This window comes from Cervus elaphus, chromosome 17 (assembly GCF_910594005.1).
Source record: "Cervus elaphus chromosome 17, mCerEla1.1, whole genome shotgun sequence".
Lineage (NCBI taxonomy): Eukaryota > Metazoa > Chordata > Mammalia > Artiodactyla > Cervidae > Cervus > Cervus elaphus.
This window is the reverse complement of record NC_057831.1, coordinates 4,993,145-5,016,641: the sequence shown is the minus strand read 5'-3', so window position 1 is coordinate 5,016,641 and position 23,497 is coordinate 4,993,145. Positions and strand designations below refer to the sequence as shown.

Genomic DNA, 23,497 nt, shown 5'->3' with positions numbered 1-23,497 from the left:
CAGCCACCCACAGGCTGAGTTTCAGGCAAGTTACTCAGACTCCCTGTGCTGTCAGTGTCCTCCTGCGACCACGAGAAACAGTGATTACAGTGTCTTCCTCATGCTCAGTTGCTTCAGTCACGTCAAACTCTTTGTGACCCGTGGACTACAGCCCACCAGGCTCCTCTGTCAATGGGGTTTCCCAGGCAAGAATACTGGAGTGGGCTGTCTTCTCCAGGGGATCTTCCCAACCCAGGGACCAAATCCCCGTCTCCTTTGTCTCCTGCACTGCAGGCGGCTTCTTTACCTCTGAGTCACGGGGAAGCCCCACTGTCGTGGATGTGGAGGCAAAAAACGGAAGTGATTTACCCTGAGATATTCGAGACTTGAGGCTACACCCGTGCAATAGCACCACCCATCTTGAAATATTTTCATTCTTCAAGAACTTTTCCATGTTCTCAAGGGAGAATGATGGACAAGTGATCAGAGGACACTCTGACAAATATTCAAGAAATGGACTCCCCAAGGGTCTTTCACTAAAGTAGCAGGCAGTGACTGCTGTCTTAAATTTGGTCTCCTGTGAGTGACTTTACATTGTACACAGAACTGAAAGCACAGGAAACTTGAAAATGCTGCTGTTGAAACTCAGGAACAAGACCAAGTTCTCAGCTCAAATTCTAAAAGAGAATGGGGAGTTACCCAGAAAGCAGTTTCTATGCTGACATGCAGCTGAGCAAAGAGCAGGCGGTGTCCATTCATATGTGGCTATAGATCTGTGATAAAAGATTCCTTCTTTAAAGAAACCTGATTATTATTTTCCTAAATAGTATTATCTACCATTCTGCTTTTCATTAAAGCATCTATATACGATGAGGATCTGATGCAAAGATCAGACAGCAGTTCAATTTATCATGGATCGTTACATGAGCCTAAAAGAGCGGAGACTCTAGAGAGCCAGCAGAGTGCCCTAGGGGCCAGCACGACTCTGCAACCATCCTGACAGCAGACGTCGCAGTGTCCAGCGGGCACTCTTGACATGCAATTATACAGTCAGGTCCTGAAGCTATCATCTTGGCCCCGAGGCTGTTCATATAACGCAGGCAAAGTTTTTCTCACAAAGGCGATTTCCCAGAGGCAAGTTCACTTCAGACGTGAGTGACAGTAAATTAGAAACACCACCTGGGCTATATTGCAATTTCATTCTGATTCAGGGTTCTTTCTTGAAACCTCAATTCTAAGATTTCCACAGTGAGGGGGTACACAGTGAACTCAAACGTTTAAGTTCTCAATACATATCACCACTTACTGGTGCACTCTAAGTGTTCAGAAAGTGCCAGTAGCCATCATCATCATTATTAAGAATTAACTTATCCTTCAAGGCTATCACTATACACATATCTTAAAGAGAGTTCTATGCATATTCATGTTCCCTATGAATAAACTACAACATAATTGGAAATAACAAAATCGATAAGTAATAAAATATCCTACTCCTGCAGAAACACACAGCAACAGTAGGGTTGGTATTTAAAATCTCACAGGTCCAATTACTTATAATTTTAATTTACTTTAAATTTTAACCTTAATGAAAGACAAATATGTACCTCACTGGAAGATAACTAAGACAGACAGAACTGTAAGTTATTTAACTGATATGCTATTTAAGAATATTGCTAGAGATTCAAACCTTACAATTCTGTAACTGAGTCTACAACATACTGTAGAAACATAATTTGTAAAAATGTAATAGGAAAAAGCAAATAGGTAAGAGACAGAATTTGAGGAAACTAAGTATAATTTTGGGTATAGGTAAGGAATCCTTTTGAAATTTCTTTTTGTTGGTTGCTTGGTTGGTATCACTGCTATTTGAACTTTGCATCAACGCTATTTGATAGGCCTGTTGATCTTAGCGGCTTGATGACACTGGACATAACTCTTTCTATTGGGCTCTAAAAAATCCAGGCTGCTGCTCTCCTTGGAGACCCGGACCTGATCTCCCAGCTCTGCTGTACTAGAATGTCAGGTGGCGCCAGGAAAGACTGGATAAACTGCCTGAAACTGTCCATCCTCTCACAAGGCGGAGGTAGGACAGCAAATAATACGTAACAGAACAGCCCTCCTGCTAGTGAGGACACCAAACTGCCGTTGGAACTGGGGCAGAGCTGTGCCAACATCACAAGCACAGCGTCACGCTCAGCGCCCGCTCAACCTCAGACCATCCGAGTGCTCTGACACCCTCGTAGAGTAGTGCACCAAGACCCAAACAGTCTTCCATACGCGCCTTTTTCTTAAAGCAGCAAGCCACCTGCCCATTATGTTGATAATATATTGTGAGAAGTCCCAAGGAAAGTATGTTCAGAAACATGTGTTAAAAACATGAGATGTAATAACCAAAGAATTCCAAGTTTTAACTTCAAATGAAATAATTCTGTGTTTAAACAAATACTTTTCTACTGAAGTATCACAAATTTTCATAAGGTTACAAAATCCTAAGTAGTTCAGTTATTCTTTCAAATACTGCATATTTTTTTTCTTTAGTGTAATAAAATAAGCATTTAATAAGAATCACCCATTTCTTATGGAGCCTAAAAATTCTTCTGGTTCATTTTAAGCCAAATCTTTCACGTTTAGAATTTCCTGGTTTAGCTGGAAGTATCTTTCATAGACCTGAACACACATTTCAACTGAATGTTCTGAAATGTGTGCATGTGGGAGGAACTTTTTGCTTATGAGATCCTTCTTCAATTATTCAGACACTGAAATCATCGTTTCCAAAGCAAATTCTCCAAAATCGAATAAACTGCAGAGCTAGAAGTATAACTGAGTCTCCAAAAAGGAGCTCCAATCCTTTGCCAAAACAGACCTTGAATTCTTAATCTCTAGTCCAAAAACTGGACCAAGGATTGACGTTTTCCACCAAGCAAGCCACATAACCACAAATGTTTCTCATTTACTCCACTCCTGGGACATACAGCTAAAATAAAAAATTTCCTGAATACCCCAAATTTCAGATGCAATTTGGAATGCAAGTGATTCATAATGTTTTGCAGGAAACATTATGATCTTCTCTTACCAACTCAGTGTTTGTGGAATGCAGTCCTTGGGAGATTACTCCAACGAATCAGAAGGCTGAATCCCTGTCAGCCATGTGACCCAAATATTAAGCTCTCTGCCCTAGCTCAGGGTGATTTTGAACCCTAAGCAATCTGCTTCTCCAGCTACTGTTCCCGTAAGAAAGTCTGTCACCTCAAGGGGGCTAGCAAAGTTCCATACTGAGTTCACAGCAAGAAACATGGTCACGGCGCACTCAGCCCTCCCCCTAGGAAAGAAGGAGAGTGTTAAACGGAGTCAAAGGCGCTGGCAGCACCTCTGCACCATAACTCTCACACAGAAGCCTAACAGTCGTAGATACTAATTCAAGCGTGAAATTTCAGGGCCTACTCTAACCTCACTCCCACTTCACCCCCCACTGTTAAGTCAAATAATAATTTCTTGGTGTATCAACGTTGCAAACCTCATCTTTTGTAGATTCCTATTTTCTTGCAAGGAAAGAAACACAGTTGATAAAAGAGGAAGAAAAGTAATGCTCTGAATATACCAAATGAACATAAACGCTGTCTTAGATATCATGGTTACGAAGGAGGAGAGAAGTGTAGGTAGCTAAAACATGATGGAAAAAACCAAAAGGGCATAGAGTAGCAAACATGGGTAGTAGCAATAAGAGATGGAGACAAACATTTACTGACCATATTCCATGAACTAAAGGACTCGGTACAAGCAAACTGTACAGTTAAAGGGAACTCTTACAGATAACCTGAGGATTCTGGAGGCAAAACTCAAAGCTCAGCATATAACACTCTGAAGGTCTGGGCAAATGGAGAGAGCTACCGACTCTAAAGAAATAACAGACAACAGGAAGAAATGCCCAAAAAGGAATTTTAGAAAAGCTTAAAATCATTATTTACACATAAGAAGAAAAGAATTAGGTTAAATACAATAATATTCTCTAAAATATAAAAATGTTCAGTTCAGTTCAGTCGCTCAGTCGTGTCCGACTCTGCGACCCCACAGGCTGCAGCATGCCAGGCCTCCCTGTCCATCAACAACTCCCAGAGTTTACCCAAACTCATGTCCATCGAGTCGGTGATGCTATCCAGCCATCTCATCCTCTGTCATCCTCTTCTCCTCCTGCTCCCAATCCTTCCCAGCATTAGGGTCTTTTCCAATGAGTCTTTTCCAGGATGTCTGTCTCTAGGTGAGTGATCACACCATTGTGATTATCTCGGTCATGAAGATGGTTTTTGTACAGTTCTTCTGTGTATTCTTGCCACCTCTTCTTAATATCTTCTGCTTCTATTAGGTACATACCATTTCTGTCCTTTATTGAGCCCATCTTTGCACAGAATGTTCCCTTGATATGTCTAATTTTCTTGAAGAGATCTCCTAGTCTCTAGGAGCAACCCCACGTCCAAGGAGTGGCGGCTGCACGGGCACAGGAGGGCTGAGAGGAGCTACTCCATGTTCAAGGTCAGGAGGGGCGGCCCTGAGGAGATACCCCTCCTCCAAGGTAAGGAGCAGCGGCTGCGCTTTGCTGGAGCAGCCGTGAAGAGAGACCCCACGTCCAAGGTAAGAGAGACCCAAGTAAGACGGTAGGTGTTGCAAGAGAGCATCAGAGGGCAGAAACACTAAAACCATAATCACAGAAAACTAGCCAATCAGATCACAGGAACACAGCCTTGTCTAACTCAATGAAACTAAGCCATGCTGTGTGGGGCCACCCAAGACGGTCGGGTCATGGTGAAGAGGTCTGACGGAATGTGGTCCACTGGAGAAGGGAATGGCAAGCCACTTCAGTATTCTTGCCTTGAGAACCCCATGAACAGTATGAGAAGGCAAAATGATAGGATACTAAAAGAGGAACTCCCCAGGTCTGTAGGTGCCCAGTATGCTACTGGAGATCAGTGGAGAAATAACTCCAGAAAGAATGAAGGGATGGAGCCAAAGCAAAAACAATACCCAGCTGTAGATGTCACTGGTGATAGAAGCAAGGTCCGTTGCTGTAAAGAGCAATATTGCATAGGAACCTGGAATGTTAGGTCCATGAATCAAGGCAAATTGGAAGTGGTCAAACAGGAGATGGCAAGAGTGAACGTCAACATTCTAGGAATCAGCAAACTAAGATGTACTGGAATGGGTGAATTTACTCACATGACCATTATATCTACTACTATGGGCAGGAATCCCTTAGAAGAAATGGAGTAGCCATCATAGTCAACAAGAGTCTGAAATGCAGTACTTGGATGCAATCTCAAAAATGACAGAATGATCTCTGTTCATTTCCAGGGCAAACCATTCAATATCACGGTAATCCAAGCCTATGCCCCAACCAGTAATGCTGAAGAAGCTGAAGTTGAAGAGTTCTATGAAGACCTACAAGACCTTTTAGAACTAACACCCAAAAAAGATGTCCTTTTCATCATAGGGGACTGGAACGCAAAAGTAGCAACTCAGGAAACATCTAGAGTAACAGGCAAATTTGGCCTTGGAGCACAGAATGAAGCAGGGCAAAGGTTAATAGAGTTTTGCCAAGAGAACACCCTGGTCATAGCAAACACCCTCTTCCAACAACACAAGAGAAGACTCTACATGGACACCACCAGATGGTCAACACCGAAATCAGAATGATTATATTCTTTGCAGCCAAAGATGGAGAAGCTCTATACAGTCAGCAAAAACAAGACCGGGAGCTGACTGTGGCTCAGATCATGAACTCCTTATTGCCAAATTCTGACTGAAATTGAAGAAAGTAGGGAAAATCACTAGACTATTCAGGTATGACCTAAATCAAATCCCTTATGATTGTACAGTGGAAGTGAGAAATAGATTTAAGGGACTAGATCTGATAGACAGAGTGCCTGATGAACTATGGATGGAGGTTCATAACACTGTACAGGAGACATGGCTTAAGACCATCCCCATGGAAAAAAAAATGCAAAAAAAAAAAAATGGCTGTCTGAGGAGGCCTTATAAACAGCTGTGAAAAGAAGAGAAGTGAAAAGCAAAGGAGAAAAGGAAAGATATTCCCATCTGAATGCAGAGTTCCAAAGAATAGCAAGGAGAGAGAAAAAAAAAAGCCTTCCTCAGCGATCAATGCAAAGAAACAGAGGAAAACAACAGAATGGGGAAAATATAATAATGAAGCCCCTACAAAACAATGGGTTTGCCTAAATTAGATTTCATGGGTCTACAGGCAATTTTCTTATTGGTAACATTTACAAAGAAACAAACTGAGCCCTTTTCCAAATAGTAAAAGGAGTACATCAAGGCTGTATAGGGTCACCGTGCTTATTTAACTTACACATCATGAGAAATGCTGGGCTGGATGAGGCACAAGCTGGAACCAAGATTGCTGGGAGAAATATCAATAACCTCAGATATGCAGGTGACACCACCCTGTTGGCAGAAAGCGAAGAAGAACTAAAGAGCCTCTTGATGAAAGTGAAAGAGCAGAGTGAAAAAGTTGGCTTAAAGCGCAACATTCAGAAAACTAAAATCATGGCATCCAGTCCCATCATTTCATGGCAAATAGATGGGGAAACAGTGGAAAGAGTGGCAGACTTTATTTTTTGGGGGCTCCAAACTCACTGCAGATGGTGATTGCAGCCATGAAATTAACAGATGCTTATTCCTTGGAAGAAAAGTTATGACCAACCTAGACAGCATATTCAAAAGCAGAGACATTCCTTTGCCAACAAAAGTCAAGGCTGTGGTTTTTCCAGTGGTCATGTATGGATGTGAGAGTTGGACGGTGAAGAAAGCTGAGCACCAAAGAATTGATGCTTTTGAACTGTTGTATTGGAGAAGACTCTTCAGAGTCCCTTGGACTGCAAGGAGATCCAACCAGTCCATCCTCAAGGAAATCAGTCCTGAATATTCATTGGAAGGACTGATGTTGAAGCTGAAAGGCCGATTCTTTGGCCCCCTGATGTGAAGAGCTGACTCATTTGAAAAGACCCTGTTGCTGGGAAATACTGAAGGCGGGAGGAGAAGGAGATGACAGAGGATGAGATTGTTGGATGGCATCACCAACTCAATGGACATGAGTTTGAGCAAACTTCAGGAGTTGTTGATGGACAGGGAGGCCTGGCATGCTGCGGTCCATGGGGTTGCAAAGAGTCAGACGTGACTGAACTGAACTGATTCTGAGCCCATAAATTACAATTAGGATATAAGTGAAGATCCTCTGAGATGAGTATGCCTCAGAAAACCATGAAAAAATATAAAATACTTTAAAGTAATTAATGTGTACACATTTTCCAAAAGAGATAATTTAAATGTGTGGTTGGATCAACACATATCATGAACAATCTAAAAAGTGGCTTGAATACAGCTGGCTGCCAAAAGATCCTATGTTCCAAATCCTTTGGTAAGTCATCATAACTTGCCCATACAAAAACACCAGTAAACACACTGGTTATCCACTACCTATTTGTACGGAAAAAACTAGGCTAGCTAATAATATAAGGAAATAAAATATCCTAAATGACTGTTTTCCAGTTACTTGAAAACCTGTTGCTGCTGCTGCTGCTGCCGCTAAGTCGCTTCAGTAGTGTCCGACTCTGTGCGACCCCATAGACGGCAGCCCACCAGGTGCCCCCGTCCCTGGGATTCTCCAGGCAAGAACACTGGAGTAGGTTGCCATTTCCTCCTCCAATGCATGAAAGTGAAAAGTGAAAGTGAAGTCACTCAGTCGTGTCCGACTCGTAGGGACCCCATGGACTATAGCCCACCAGGCTCCTCCATCCATGGGATTTTCCAGGCAAGAGTACTGGAAAATGCCTTCTCCGACTTGAAAACCCAATTCTGTACATTTTTCCTTGCATTTTTCCTCTTGCCACTGTTGGTTTCAGACTTGGATTGAATGAAATCAGCACAACCCTCACGTTAAGTTATCAAGAGTTTGTTATGAGTAAACAGCATCATGTATGTGAAGCTTCTAGAATAGTGCACATGGAAAACACTCGAGGAAATATGGGCTCCCTTACTCTGTTCCCTTTCCTCCTGCTCCTGCCAACCTTCACTCTGCTTTCACTTCCGTAGTTTAGGGTTCAGGAGCCAAGTTTTCACATGTGATCTGTCAACTGCCAAACAGAATGTAAAGCTTCTTTAATTCTCTTAACGATCTGTCCAATGAACTTTAATTACAGTTCAGTCATTCAGTCATGTGCGAGTCCAGGCCTCCTTGCCCATCACCAACTCCCGGAGCTTGCTCAAATTCACGTCTGTCGAGTCAGTGATGCCATCCAGCCATCTCATCCTCTGTCATCCCCTTCTCTGCTGTCCTCCCTTTCTTCTCCAGCCCTCAATCTTTCCCAGCATGAGGGTCTTTTCCAGTGAGTCAACTCTTCACATCAGGGGGTCAAAGTATTGGAGTTTCAGCTTCAGAATGAGTCCTTCCAATGAACACCCAGGACTGATTTTCTTTAGGATGGACTGGTTGGATCAAACAAGAGTATTCTCCAACACCACAGTTCAAAAGCATCAATTCTTCAGTGTTCAGCTTTCTTTATAGTCCAACTCTCACATCCATACATTACCACTGGAAAAACCATAGCCTTGACTACACAGACCTTTGTCGGAAATGTCTCTGCTTTTGAATATGCTGTCTAGGTTGGTTATGGCTTTACTTCCATGGAGTAAGCATCTCTTAATTTCATGGCTGCAGTCACCACCTGCAGTGATTTTGGAGCCCAAGAAAACAAAATCTGTTACTGTTTCCCGAGTCCTTCTAAAAACTCCTTGTCTTGACTATTTGTCTCCTTCCCTTAATTTCTAGTGAGGGATCAATGGTGTTTAAGTCACAGTTACTGTCAGAGCCTGATGCTGTGTATAACACTATCCTAAAATACAGGATACAGAATTCAACAAAACATTGTTCCCACCTGGGAGAGTTAATTATCTATGTCAGTTTGACTAGGCCACAGGGCACCCAGATAGCTATTCAGACATTATTTTGTTTCTGCGAGGATGTTTTTGTGTGAGATTAACATTTTAATACGTGAATTTGAGTAGAGTACCCTGTACAAAGTAGGTGGGCCTCATCTAATCAGCTAAAGTCCTGAAAAGAACAAAAGGGTCTCCCTTCCCCCACCAAGTAAAAGAGAATTCTTTTTTTTTTTTTTTTGGCTCCAACCCATGGCATGTGGAACTTTAGTTCCCTGACCAGGAGTCAAACCTGTGCCCCCTGCACTGGAATGTAGAGCCTTAACCCCTGGAGCCCAGGGAAAGTTCCAAGAGAATTCTTCTGCCTAATGGCTTTTAAACTGGAGAATCCACTCTTCAGGGCTGACAGCTTTTCAAGCAGGACACTGGCTCTTGCTGATTCTACAGCAGCTTTCATGTCTTCAACCTTGAAATAGAACATCTGCTCTTCACTGTTCTATAGCAGCCTGTGGCCTCTGGACTTGAGGTGGGACACTGGCTCTGAAGAGACTGAACCTGCCAGCCTCCATAACTACATAAGCCAATTCCTTAAAATAAATCTCTTCTCAGTCTCTATCTCTTTCTCTCTTTCTAGATGGATGGATGAGTAGCTAGATACGTGCTAAGTCACTCAGCCGTGTCTGACTCTTTGTGACCCTATGGACCGTAGCCCACAGGCTCCTCTGTCCATGGCATTCTCCAGGCAGGAATACTGGAGTGGGCTGCCATGCCCTCCTCCGGGGGGTCTTTCTGACCCAGAAATCGAACACACTTCTCTTATGTCTCCTGCACGGGCAGGTGGGTTCTTTACATCACAGATATAGATATATAGATCCTATTGGCTCTGTTTCTCTCAAAACCCTGAGGAATGCAACACCCTCGAGAAGCTCAGAGGACAGCCACAGGGAGACACACCCAAACAAACTTTCTTCAGGAAGCCTTTCCCAAACAATATCATAGAACATTGTGCCACGAGCCAAATAAGCCATCAAACAGAAAACTATCAATAAACATTCACTGAATGAATTAAAAGCACTTGAAAGCAGAATCTGCCAAGGACAATATCAGACCATGTAACTCATCCCCTCAAGAATTCTCATAAAGTCAGTGATCTGGTGTCAATTTACAGCTGGGCTTGCCCTTTCCTGCATATGCTGACTAGATGAGACTTCTCTGCTTTTATGAGTTAGTTACTGTTATTTGAAGCAGGTCATTTGGAAATAAATTTAAAACAGGGAGAACAGTTATAAATTAGTTCATTCCCCTCAATGTACAGAGTACAAATAAGAAGCAAATCAGCTCACTTGGATGGCAGCCAGGTTCTTCTGCTCCTGAGATGGTGCCTCGTGAACAAAGCGAAGCCAGTTGGAGTGTCTCGGGTTGGTAGCATCCAAAATGTACAGGACTTCTCCCTTACTCCCCCGAACCTGAAACGTAAGAGCACCTGAATTTACACTTGAAGTTAGTATTAGCCGTACTAAACAGATTAGCCAAACTAAAAATAACACGGTATTTTTTCATAAGTATCACCTTTCTATTAACAGGTGTTGAATAGATGCTGGATTAACATCCATCCCCTTAAACATACATACAAATAGAGCCTGCGCTTTCATTTGGCAGATGTCTAGATGATTCACAAATGCAATCAATTCTCAGAAACATCCTGTGTTGATAGCTCTTTTCTGGTCAAAATTATTTGTTTGTAGGTACGTTTTAATATATATGTTGTAAATGCAGTTGTTCAGGGATAACCATAATTGCAACACGTCCCTTTCTGTCCACACAAGAGGGCAGTGCGGGTTGGTTCCTCAAGTGGCAGGGGGAGAGCTGGAACAATCATCTCGATTTCTCTCTCCACCTGCTTACTGAATCATTTCCATATGTGGAGAATTTGCTAATCTAACCAGTGGAATCGGACATCCACTGGGCTACAATTCACATTTTAACTAGTGGATAAATAAAAAAGTTCAGTTTTGTCTTTTCGTGGCCTGCTGAAATCCTGCCGAGTGGACTGTCGGCTCTGTCTCACGCCAGAAGCCCTCCTGTTCAGCTCGGCTCAGCTCTCCATCAAGGGAGGGCTGTAACCACCCCAGGACCAAGGACTCCACTGGACACTCTTGAATCCAAGTTGCTTTGAATCTAGCGTCTTAATATTGCTGCACTGTAAAGCTACAGCCACTTGCTCAGTTTAATAAAATATATACCAATCTTCACCCAATGCTCATTTTGAGTTTATATTCAACTGGAATCAAGGAGAGGAGGAGGGAAGGAAGGAGTGATTAGCACTCTATATCTCCAACACAAAGTAATAAAAACATTAATATGAAGACTACACCTTCACTGACTCAGAGTGGGGAAAAACAAACTCCAGATTTCTAAAATTTTATTTTATAAAGCAAAGAACAGGGTCGCAAAGAGCTGGACATGACTGAAGCGACGGAGCAGGCGCATACCACGGTGCCAGCTACTGCTAATGTCCTGGGGAGTTTTCCGTGAATGAAACAGAGGAAGCCTGGCCCCACAACACTGAAGAGCAAACAAGCACAGACTAGACCTTCGCTCTCAGGAGGAGGACGTGGAGGAAGGGGAGGAGGGCTCTTCAGCGTGAAGCGGTCAGGCAGAGCAGCGCTGACGAGGTGACCGGAAAAGAGTTCTAAGTGAAGACAGGGCACAGGCCAGGGGAGAGCACAGAAAGACCGTTTCCAAGCCAGAGGAGCAGCCAGGGAAGGAAGGACACGGAGAAAGGCCCTGAGCTGGAAGCAAATCAAGGACAGCAAGAGGCCATGAGGTAGAACAGAAGGAGCAATGGAAAGAGTGGTGGGTGCTGAGATCAGACAGACGGACGCAGGCCAGGTCACGGGCACTGACTGGGACAAGAAAGCTGCCCCAGAGGTGAGCGACCCCAAAGCTGCTGTGTGAAAACACCTGTGCACGCTCTACAAGGCTGACATGTCAGGGTCCTAACACGCGTCTTCTGGGGAAAAACGCAGCTAGCCTTCTCCTTGTATTTCACATCTGCCATGTTTCTCAAACAATCCCTGTTTTCTTAAGGGTCCAAGGATCCTCAATAATCATTTAAAAATCTCTGTAATAAATGGCAGACCCTCAAAAGGCAGGGATTTAGTTTTCAATACTGAAACTGCTCAAAGAATTTAAGACTACAAATACCTCTTCCTTGTGTCTTGTATGTTTAGGTGTGAAGCTATGGAAATCTCTCACTAAATAACAACCTCATTCTGAGATGTACATTGGGAGGCCTTGAAAACTGTCCTGCCCGCCTGCTTACCCATCCATTCAGAATCCTGATATCCACTGGGTAAAGCCAGAAGTGTCCAACCGCACTGCTGGCATAGACAGTGACGCAGCAACACTTCCTCAAAGAGGACACCAGGCCACATTTCTTCAAGTGGAGTAAAAGAAGTAACTCTAAACATCTATATAAATTCTCCTTTCCAGACTCCGCCATAGCTATAGTAACGAAACTGTTTACATGACATACAGCTAAATCAAGCAAAGCAGGTAGCAACGCCACTAGATAACTAAACAAAAAGAAAAAAAATTTTCTCAGAAGTGAAATCTAAAATCTACAACTGTTGCTGAAATACACACAACCCAGCTAATTCTACATCAGGAAACATCAGCATGATGGCCATGGCATATTGCATTTGAGAGGCCACCACAACTTACAGAAATGGTTAATGATCCTTCTTACTCATACATTTGTTATTCAGTATTAAGTATGACACTCCAAAACTCTGACCATCTGAGGCAGAGAGCCAACTCACTGGAACTACCCTGATGCTGGGAAAGACTGTGGGCAGGAAGGAAGAGGGCAACAGAGGATGAGATGGTTGGATGGCATCATGGACTCGATGGACATGAGTTTGAGTAAACCCCAGGAGATAGGGAAGGACAGGGAAGCCTGGCGTGCTGCAGTCCATGGGGTCACAAAGAGTTGGACCCAGCTGAGCAACTCAACAACAAATTAAGCACAATATATATCAGATGTGTTTGACATTTGAAATTCATTCTTCAAAGATGTGTAACATAACTAAGATTTCTCTGTGACTTACTATAATAAGCCCATTTTACCAAGGGCATTGCTTATTCCTTATTTTTTCAGCTTTTCCCCAGGCCCCCTGGCTCCAGCTATGTTGAATGACTCAGTGACTCATTTCCAGTCCATTAGATGCATGCACTTCCTGGTTATCTACTATCCTCTCACATCGTATTTCAGCTTAAGAGACATGTACAATCCAATTTTTTCGTAAATTCTTACAAGATTGTCACTCAATAACCTAAATCCATATATTACTGCTTACAGTCTCCTAACAACACTATAATGACAGACCGTAGTGGCCTACACATTTATATTTGAGATAACTTTTTTGTTCATTAACAGAGCTGCTACTCATTTATTTTACTCTAAACATCCTGACCCACATGACGCTTAAGTCCCCGCCGTGCGGTCCACACAGGCCGCCCGGTTTCTCCAGTTCCCAGCAGCGGGTCCTCTCCTCGTTCTCTCCACCCATCTCCAACATGTGACTGAAACTGCTGGATTACTGCTCACATGACTTCTGCCTTCCTACCCTAACCCCAGCATTCTCCTCACTGAAATACCTGAGAGAGACGTCCAGGGATAATCTAATCTAATCTTCTCTCCAAAGAAACCAAACCAAAAAAAAACTCCAGACAGATGGCTATTACTAAAGGCTCCATGTGTCTATTTTGACACTGAACCCTGAGTAATATAAATCGAACATTTTTAAAGACTAATGAATAAAGAAGACTCAAAATTCTTCTCAGTATCATGTTCCAGCATCTGACCTTTGCAGTGAGTGTGTATTGCTTTTCCTTTCAAAACTAGTCTTCCCAATACCATGTTATTCTATTTGAATTTTCGTGGAAATGAAGCGTATTGGTTAATGCCCTATTGAGGACTGTCTTCTGAATACCAGGGTCTATAAAGAAATCAGAGGACAAGATGGTGGGATGGCATCACCAACTCAATGGACATGAGTCTGAGCAAGCTCCGGGAGACGGTGAGGGACAGGGAAGCCTGGTGTGCTGCAGTCCATGAGGTGGGGCAAAGAGTGGGATACCACTGAGCAACTGAACAACAATAAAGAAGATAAATTTCCATCTTGCAATAAAAACCATCTCAGTTCCAAACTCTGATTTGCACAGGCTTCCTAAGCCAGTTACATAAAAATAAGTTAGCTAAATTTGGAAAAGGAAAGAAACTTTCACGTGAAAATGAAAACCTTCCCCCCTTTAATCTAGTCACTCATATCTCTGGGACTCTGTCACTGTACATTAAATGAAAATTATCACTGTGCAGGAACTTGGCAGATTCTTGCCTCTCTCAAATGCTTCTGACATCACTTCTCAAGGTCCAAGACACTGTGCTGGATCTGTCTTTATTTCCAGATTAAAGATTAATGGTATTCATATAAAAGGAATGAAGTTACAGTATGACTGGACTCTGAAAACATTATGCTAAGTGAAAGAATCTAGTCTTGAAAGACCATATATTATATGATTCAGTGACACAAAACGTCCAGAACAGGCAGTAAATTAGTGGTTGCCTAGGTCTGCGGGGATTAGGAGGTAAAAGGGTCACAGCTGAAGAGTATAGGGGCTTCTTGAGGCCGATGAAAACCTTCTAAAATTGATTATTGTAATGACTGTAAAACTCTAAAAACCAATGTGAACAGTAAAAAAAAAAGATTAATGGAATTAAATATATCACAGTTTGCCTTCCCATCCAGCAAAGGACAGAAGAAACCACAAAAAGATTCAGCTCAACAACAACAAAAAAAACCCTAACGTGAGAGAAAAAATTGGAAATATATATAAACAATTTTTCTTTCCTTCAATTTAAATATTCTCTCTGTTAACTTGGGTCAACTATAAACAGAGAAGCTTATTTATTTTTTGGATGGTTCATGTTCATAGTACAAGGGTTTACAACATTACTCTACTATTTTCCTTCAATTATTTTGAATGCCTGAGAAATTTTTCACTTAGTACATACAAGGCATCAGCCTTCCCAGGGCAAAACTAATCAGCCAGATTTGTCCCCAGACCTGGTAAAATGTAACCAATGGAATTTTACTTAACATGTGGTAAAATTTAATGACAGTGAAATATAATTAGTTCCAAAAAAATAGCAATAATTTCCTTAATTAGAAGTCACAATATGTTATGTTATATGATTTATTAAAGAAAACATATTTCCCTTTCTTTCAACAAGACTTTTCAAAGAAGGTAATTTTAAAGAAGTAAAATTTAGAGCATGGATGTCTTTAGAGGATAAATTGTCATCATGTTTTTGTATTTAAATTACAGGCATTGTTTCAGCAATTGTTTTTAAATGAAGTAAGGCCAGATGCCCTGCTTTCAGTATTTAATTACCCAGACTTCAGGATATCTTTAGGACCACAAAAAACTAAGTGCGCTCAAATAATCAATTTGGACAGCACACTGTTGTCAGAGTTAACCTAAAGAGAGACACACTTTCAGGAATCAGCAAAGATCATCCCTAGGAAACTGTAACGATTTATAGTTTCTAAGCGAAAGGTATGGTTTTTTTCCTGTTGATTTTTCAAAGACTTCTGTCTCAAATTCTTCCTAGCTTTGGTGGCTTTAAACACACACACACACACACAATCACTGTAGCATACCTGCCTTTATCTCCCCCACACACTATCCCATCGTCCTGATTCACAGAAACCCATCCTCAGGTGGGAAATCACATGGAGAGAAAACACAGGCCTTGACAGGTCTTCAGTAACAGCCTTTACTGAGCACCATTCAGAATAGAACACACACAAAATTAAATAACTTAAAAGGGCCAATGAGCAAAGTCAAGTCTCTTTTTCATTACCAATAATTACTGCCCTAAATATTTCAAGCTGGCATTCTAGAGTGATAAAAATGCTGGACTAGAAATCAAAAGGCCAGATGTGATCCAAACTCTGCCTGTGAGTCATGCGGTGAGCTGGGCGACTCACGTCCTCCAGGTGAATTAAGCCATGGTCTCCTGACCTCTAAAATGGGAGATGGCAGTCCCCGTGCTGACCCCGCGGTGGGAGCAGCAAAGGACGAAGATGCATGACTGGCGAAGAGCCCGCCCAGCAACGCAGGAGACAGGACACGGATCAGGCCCCTGGGTCGGGAGGATCCCCTGCATCTTCAGGAGGGCACAGCAACCCACTCCAGTATTCTTGTCTGGAGAGCCCCATGGACAGAGGAGCCTGGCTGGCTGCGATCCAGAAAGCCGAGTCAGACATGACTGAAGAGACTTGGCAGGGCAAGGCACACGGAGGAGAGTGAGGCCCAGGGCCACCAGCGCGCGCTCAGAGACGGCCACCGCCCCCAGCAGCACGCAGGGCACACGCGCACTGTGCTCCTGTCATGAAGGATAGCCTGAAAACATCATCAAACCCAAACACACACAAGTAACCTCTGCTTCGACGCCTGAAGTAGCTAATCCAGGGGTCACTCAGCTCAGCTGACCTTCCTTAAGTCAAATTCCAACGTGCTGCCCTCAACTCCAGTTCTGTCCCTTCAGTAGCTCTCATTTCTCTCCCGACTGCAGCCCTTCAAGTTTCTGAAGGCAGCAGTATGTACCTCTTTCTCCACATTTTCTCTTCTCCCAGAAAAGAACTCTCTCCTTGTCTAAGGCGATAAATGTTCCCCCACTATCCTGGCTGCCCTCTCACAGATGCACTGATTTGTCAAAACTCTTCACAGAGTACAGCCCTCAGCGCACGCAGGACTAGTGTGATGCGGGCACTATTCCCTGGCTCAGCCGGGAAAGAATCCGCCTGCAGTGCACGAGACCCCGGTTCGATCCCTAGGTCAGGAAGATCCGCGAGAGAAGGGATAGCTTCTATCCCACCCCACTATTCTTGGGCTTCCCTGGTGGCTCAGACGGTAAAGAATCTACCTGCAATGCAAGAGACCTGGGTTCAATTCTTGGGTTGGGAAGATCCCCTGGAGAAGGGAAAGGCTACCCACTCCAGTATTCTGGCCTGGAGAATTCCATGGACAGAGGAGCCTGGCAGGCTACAGTCCATGGGGTTCCAAAGAGTCAGACACAACTGAGCGATTTTCACATTCACTTTTCTACTGAAGCAATTTAAAATCACAAAAGCTGTTTTGATTGCCACATCTCAATTAGTTGAGGGTGCCTTTATAATCATCTAATCTATATCAAGAAAGCTCTCCTGATACTGTCAAAGATGTGAAGACAAGTTTTAACTGAGGAACTCAGTCAGGTTTATGTACGTAAGCAAATCCTGTGCTTGGGCACCTGACCACACAGAGATGGAAATCTTTTATCTGGTCCTATCTCAATAAATATTTTATTCACTAAAAACTCAGCTAATGTGTCTTCGTTTTTAAAACTGCCATTGCCTTCATTTCCTTTAAAAGTTAGAAAATATTTTATAAGAGGTAATGGAAGACTTAACTTCAAAAGCACTCCATACCTTGCCTCTCAAAGCACTTGTAAAATGGGAGTAATTTTTTTAAAGAAGAAATAACTGACATGACAATGTGAAAGACATCATGGAAAGCATATTATCTTTTTCACAGTAAATTCACGAAAGAGCCTTAGCAGTGTAACCACTGTCGCTTCCTATAGTTTTACAAACATGTTCAGGCAGTCAGACTTCAGTGATATTTTGGATAGACAAGTTTTTTACTGCATAAAAAATAAAAAACATTTAGCTGACATTAGCTTATGACACCCCCTGCTTTAGGGGTTTTCTATAAAGAATGTGCAAAGGTTAGTGCATAAATACTGGCATCCATTCTGACTGCTTAGTGGCCTTTTAGTTCACTTCTTGATTTTGTCAATATCCTAAGGCAGGTGACTTCTCCATAAATAAAGTGTTATTTCACTAAGGAATTAGAAAACCATATTAATAAAGTTAGCATGTCATTTCCCAATTCAGTATAATCCATCAAATCCATCATATATGATTCACAAAACTTTAAATCTAATTAAAATTTTATAAGCCTATAGTGTTGTCAAAATTTTAATACAGATTTGAGACTTATACAGACAAGAGCCTTGAAGTCAGCTTCTGGAGAATCCTCCCTATGGTATACTAAGAGGTACACAAAATATGCCAAATATAAGAAAAATTTACTAGCAAAATTCTAATTAACAGACACAAAAGCATTTCAAACGGTTCTTTGTGTAAGAAAACAACGATACTTTCTAAGATCCTTAGATCACAGTCTTGATGCTGTTTTTAGAAGATGATGCCTTGTATCTGGAAATTCCTGGGCAAGGTTAATAGACACACTGATTAACAAAGAGCTCTGTGCAGAGAAAAATGAGGAAAAAAAAAAGACCCAGGTTTCCTTTGATTCTAATCTGAGTTATCTCCTAACCCAAATTGCACTGTAGTCACTGGTTTCAGATTTTTCCTAAATACACAGTTTTTCTACAGCTATTAATATTGAACCTACCCAGCCTACTTAAATAATTGTACTTTTCATTCAAATCTTCAAAATGTATGCAACTCAATAAAGAAACAAATAAATTATCTTAGCATGAGAATACACCTAAAGCAATAAAATATTTCCCAATCACTAGCATCCATCGTTTTCTTTCTTAAAATCATCCAACAATCACAGTTCTGTGCTGAAGAATTCTAAAAAGGTAACAGTTATCAGTAAACAACATTTATTGAACAACATCTATTGTGCAGTTCTTTACTGGTTATTTTAAAATATGCCATGAGAAGCTACAAATGAAATTCTAGAATACTGTTCCTTTATCCAACATCCTCAGTATTAATAAGGACACAGAAAACACAATTTTTAAAAGAACTAACAAAGCAAAGTCTGATTATCATAAGGTAGATATACACACAAACTTCATTTCAAAAACAGTACAAACAGGTGTAAAATAACAAACTGCTGAGATCCTGAGGATGGACCAAAGGAAAAATAAAATCTCAGCAAAGAGTATGTTATAAAAAGCTTCCAATTAGAAAAGGTTTGCAGGAAGAGTAAACCTAGCAGGCCTGAGACGATCATGTTTACAAAAGGCCTGCTTGTGAGTGAGACTGGCCCCTGCCTGGCACGTGGGAACCTGGAGTTCTCAGGACGTCCCCAGGCCATGGTTAATGGATAAGGGTGGCTCACTGTTCCTAGACAGTATAAACACCATGGTTTATGCTGAAAACCTGCTTTTCTTCTGGGAAACTGAAATCACGGTACATGCTAGGCAGAAGGTGGCTACAAGCCCCCAATAAAAACCTTGGGTACTAAATTTCTAACGTGCTTCCTTGTACAGAAACATCACATGTGTGTGCTGGTCCTTCATCACCAGGAAAAGAGTGAGCTCCGTGTGACCTCTCACGGGAAGGAGGGAGCATGATGGAATCGACACTTGGGTTCCTGCAGATTCTGCTGTGCCTTCTTCCCTCGTGACCCAGCTGTGCACATCACTGAAGAAAATCTTCCCCATAAGTACACCTACATGCTGAGTCTCATGAGTCCCTCTAGGGAATCTCAGAATGTGGGGGTGATCCTGGGAATCCCCAACACATAAGATAAGGTTAGTTCTGGTTGCTGAATGGACGGCATACAAACTTGTCAACAGAAGAGGTAGAAAATCATCTAGAGATCAACAGAATTTTATCTTGCTTATATGTAACTCACACAAATTAAACTACAACCATTCAATGAAAGGAAAAAATAAGTAAGAAAAATCAAAGAAAGAAAATAAATTTGGACAGTAGGGACCATTTCTTTTCACAGCCCACAATGGCAATGATATGAGATCGTTGCCTGATGAACTAGTTCTAAGTCCTGTGTAGGCTATGACTCTACACTAGAGACTATTATCACAATAAAAGAATAGTAGAGCATTTTAGTCATTTTGTGAGGAGGAGGCGAGATGAATTATACTAGTAAATTTGGTTGGGAAGATAGTAAAGAATGATGGGACTCTAATTTGGTGGTTCAAGCAGTAAAATCAGGGAAATAATAGGAAATAAGTGGGAAAAGTGTCCATTAGGAAGGTTTGTGCTTCATCAAAAAGAAACTTCAAACATAACCACAAATCAGGATCCACCCCAGCAGGGATCAGCTTCTCAGTAACAATACACATGAAGAAAGAGGGAAAAGCAGAAAAGATAATTTAGCTGGGAAAGATGAAGGAGAATGGACGATGGGAGGCAACCAACAACTTTAATATGCAGAATGGACTGTGTATAGAGGGAAAATTTTATGAAAGGAAAAAGAATTAAACAGGCTATTACAATGACCTAGATGTGAAGTAATAAGGCTCTGGAAAGAGGTAATGGCTATAAAAATGAAAACGATGGGTAACTGCAAAATAAACAGCTGAACAGATCTGTTTATGGAACTGATTTCAGATACAAGCCAAGGAAAAAGTGGCAAATACTCCAAAACTGCAAGCTCCAGAGATCAGTCTCACTGATACTAATGGGAGATTGAAAAGGTAATAACTATTTGATAGGGAATAATAAACAGGAAGAGATTAGTCTGACACTCCACTTGGGGATTTTAATGTATAAAAAGAGGACTTAAAAAGAAATGTTCTTTTGAAATAAGAAAACAGAGTTAAGGAGAGGATGAAAGATAAAGGTGGGAAGCTTATGTCTTAAAAGTTAGAACCTAACACCTGAAAAATAGAGTATAGAAGGAGAAAATAAGACAGCCCACTCCTCTAGAAGGTTTGAATCCAAAACAGACAAAACCAGATAGGTATATTTAATGTAGTTATACGAAGGAATACAAACACAAAATTTAAATAATATTTATGTCATATGCAAGCAAAGAAGACAGCATAAAATTCTTCTCAAATCCTCCAACACATCTAGCCCATCAGGTGGGTTTGCCAAGGATTCTGAACTCTCTATAGCTCTCACGACACAGCAGAAAAATGTTGAAGTATGACCCTCACACATAATTCATAGAAGGCCCTTGAGTGCCACCAGACAGTATTCATAAGGAATTACAAATGACCCTCCAAATTACAGAATGTTCAGAAAAAGAAGCCCTCTCCAAGGAGCGTATCTCTGGTTGCTCCTAAAAGATTTAGGTTCCTCATTCAAAATTTCCAGCTGTTTCCAAAATACACAAGCAGCGCACGCAATTCAATGCCAGAAAAACCACCAACCCAATTCAAAAGTGGGAAGAAGGTCTAAACAGACATTTCTCCAAACAAGACATGCACACGGCTAATAAGGCCTCAGTGCTGCTCATTAGGAGAGAAGTGCAAATCAAAACTATAACAAGATCAGTGTGAACTGGTCAGAATGGCCGTCATCAAGAAATTTACAAACAATAAATTCCAGAGAGGGTATGAAGAAAAGGGAACCCTCTTCCACTGTTGGTGGGAATGTAAATTAATATGACCACTATGGAAGACAGTACGGCGATTCCTTTAAAAACCAGCAATAAAACTACCATGTTCTGGGCTGCGCTCAGTCGTGTCCAACTCTTTGTAACCCCATAGACCATAGCCCTCCAGGCTCCTCTGTCCCTGGGATTCTCCAGGCAAGAATACTGGTGTGGGCTGCCATTTCCTCCTCCAGGGGATCTTCCCCACCCAGGGACTGAACCTGCATCTCGTGTATCCCCTGTATTGGCTGGTGGACTCTCTAACCACTGTGCCATCTGGGTTTTCGGTAAAACTACACTATGACCCAATAATCCCACTACTGGGCATATACCCTGAGAAAGTCATAACTGAGAAAGACACATATATCCCAATGCTCACTGCAGCACTATTTACTATAGCTAGGACATGGAAGCAACCTAGATGTCATCAACAGATGAATGGATAAGGAAGACGTGGTACAGATATATAACTGAATACACTTGGCCATAAAAGGGAACGCATTTGAGTCAGTGCTAATGAGGTGGATGAACACAAAGTCTATTATATAGAGTGAAGTAAAAAAGAGAAAAACAGATATCATATATTAATACACATATGGAATCTAGAAAGATGGCACTGATGAGCCTATCTGCAGGGCACCCGTGGAGAGACAGACACAGAGAACAGGCTACGGACACGGGGCTGGAGGGGGAGAGGGCGGGGCAGATGGAGAGCAGCATGGAAGCAGACACACCAGCGTGTGACAGAGACGCAGCCAGCGGGACTCTGCTGTAGACTCGGCAAGCAAACTGGAGCTCTGGGACAACCTAGAGGGCTCAGATTGGGTGAGAGGTGGGAGGGAGGTAGGAGGGGGGCCTACATATGTATACCTAAGGCTGATTTATGCTGATGTCTGGCAGAAACCAACACTATTTTGCAAAGCAATTATCTTTCAATTAAAAATAAATAAAAGTTTAATTATGTATTTTAAAAAATATATAAACAAACAAACAAAAACTTTCCAGTTGAAGTTCTTTACTTCCTATCACCTGAATGTGAAGACAACGATGGCCTCGGAAGGCACCCCAACACCCATGTTACACAAGCTCTTACTGCAGCTCATTCTCTAGAGTCCCGCCAAAAGGCTCAAGTTGCCAGGAAGCAGGATCACTGGGATAGGGGTAGTGCCCTGTTACAGACCAAATGTCTGGCATCAATAATGCTCTGGCAGCTAAAGGCCTGGCAAGGAATGCCATTCAAACCCGGGACACAAACACTGCAGCAGAGGATGTTTTCTGATAAAGAAAGCTGGGGATTTTCCCCTGATCTGATTTCTTTGTAGCTGGACACGAATGCCCGGGCCTCCGGAGCTGACAGAAATGAGAACTCCCCTGGGTAAGAGCCCGTCAGAAAAAGAATCTTGGGTGTTCCAAGGGACCCATCAGGAATGTGACCCCTTTCAGAGACCTGGGGCTTACTGGGCTGTTTTTGGGGGCCCTCCAACTCCCCTACTCAGCCACTGAGTCCTCACCCTCAAATTGCCATGCCTTTGAGAACAGCACGCAGTCTGCCTGAGAAGATGGGAGGACACTGAGATGACTCAGGCCTTGCTGGTGCTAAGTCCCACATGGTGCAGTGGTAAAGATTCTGCCTGCCAATGCAGGAGACACAGGAGACCGGGGTTCAATCCCTGGGCTGGGAAGATCCCCTGGAGAAGGAAATGGTGACCCACTGCAGTATTCTTGCCTGGGAAAGTACACGTGCAGAGGAGCCTAGCGGGTACAGCCCACGGGGGCATGCAGAGTCAGATGTAGCTGAGCACATACATTGCTACGTCAGCCCTAAAGTCAATCCCGTTTCAGCTCTGGTAACCCCAAATCCTAGTTTCATTTCTGATTTGTTTTTCCATGGCACAATCTGATACCTCATCCCCAACCTACTCCCCAGGTGACTAGGATCCCATACAGCTTGCTTTATACTCTATAATATAGTCACCCTAGTCATTGGATTCCTTTCCCTCAACCCCAACCTTTTAAAATAAGGCACAGGCACGCACTGTTAAAACTCACCCAAAGTCAGACGAAGGACAGACCTGGTACCTGCCAGCTGGTGCTCCTCGGTCCTACAGGCCAACAGTCCCCCTCTTCTGAGACG

At 42.4% G+C, this 23,497-nt stretch overlaps 1 protein-coding gene across 4 annotated transcripts in view; it reads right to left on the bottom strand.

Annotated features, from left to right (window-relative positions):
• The window catches only part of PRDM5 (PR/SET domain 5), a 249,711-nt gene that overhangs the window by 165,761 nt on the left and 60,453 nt on the right, over positions 1-23,497 (bottom strand). For all 4 annotated transcript variants that reach the window (XM_043870964.1, XM_043870965.1, XM_043870966.1 and 1 more), the window contains exon 3: positions 10,266-10,388. In XM_043870964.1, the coding sequence (XP_043726899.1) occupies positions 10,266-10,388 (123 nt within the window). The remainder of the gene's footprint in view (positions 1-10,265; positions 10,389-23,497) is intronic.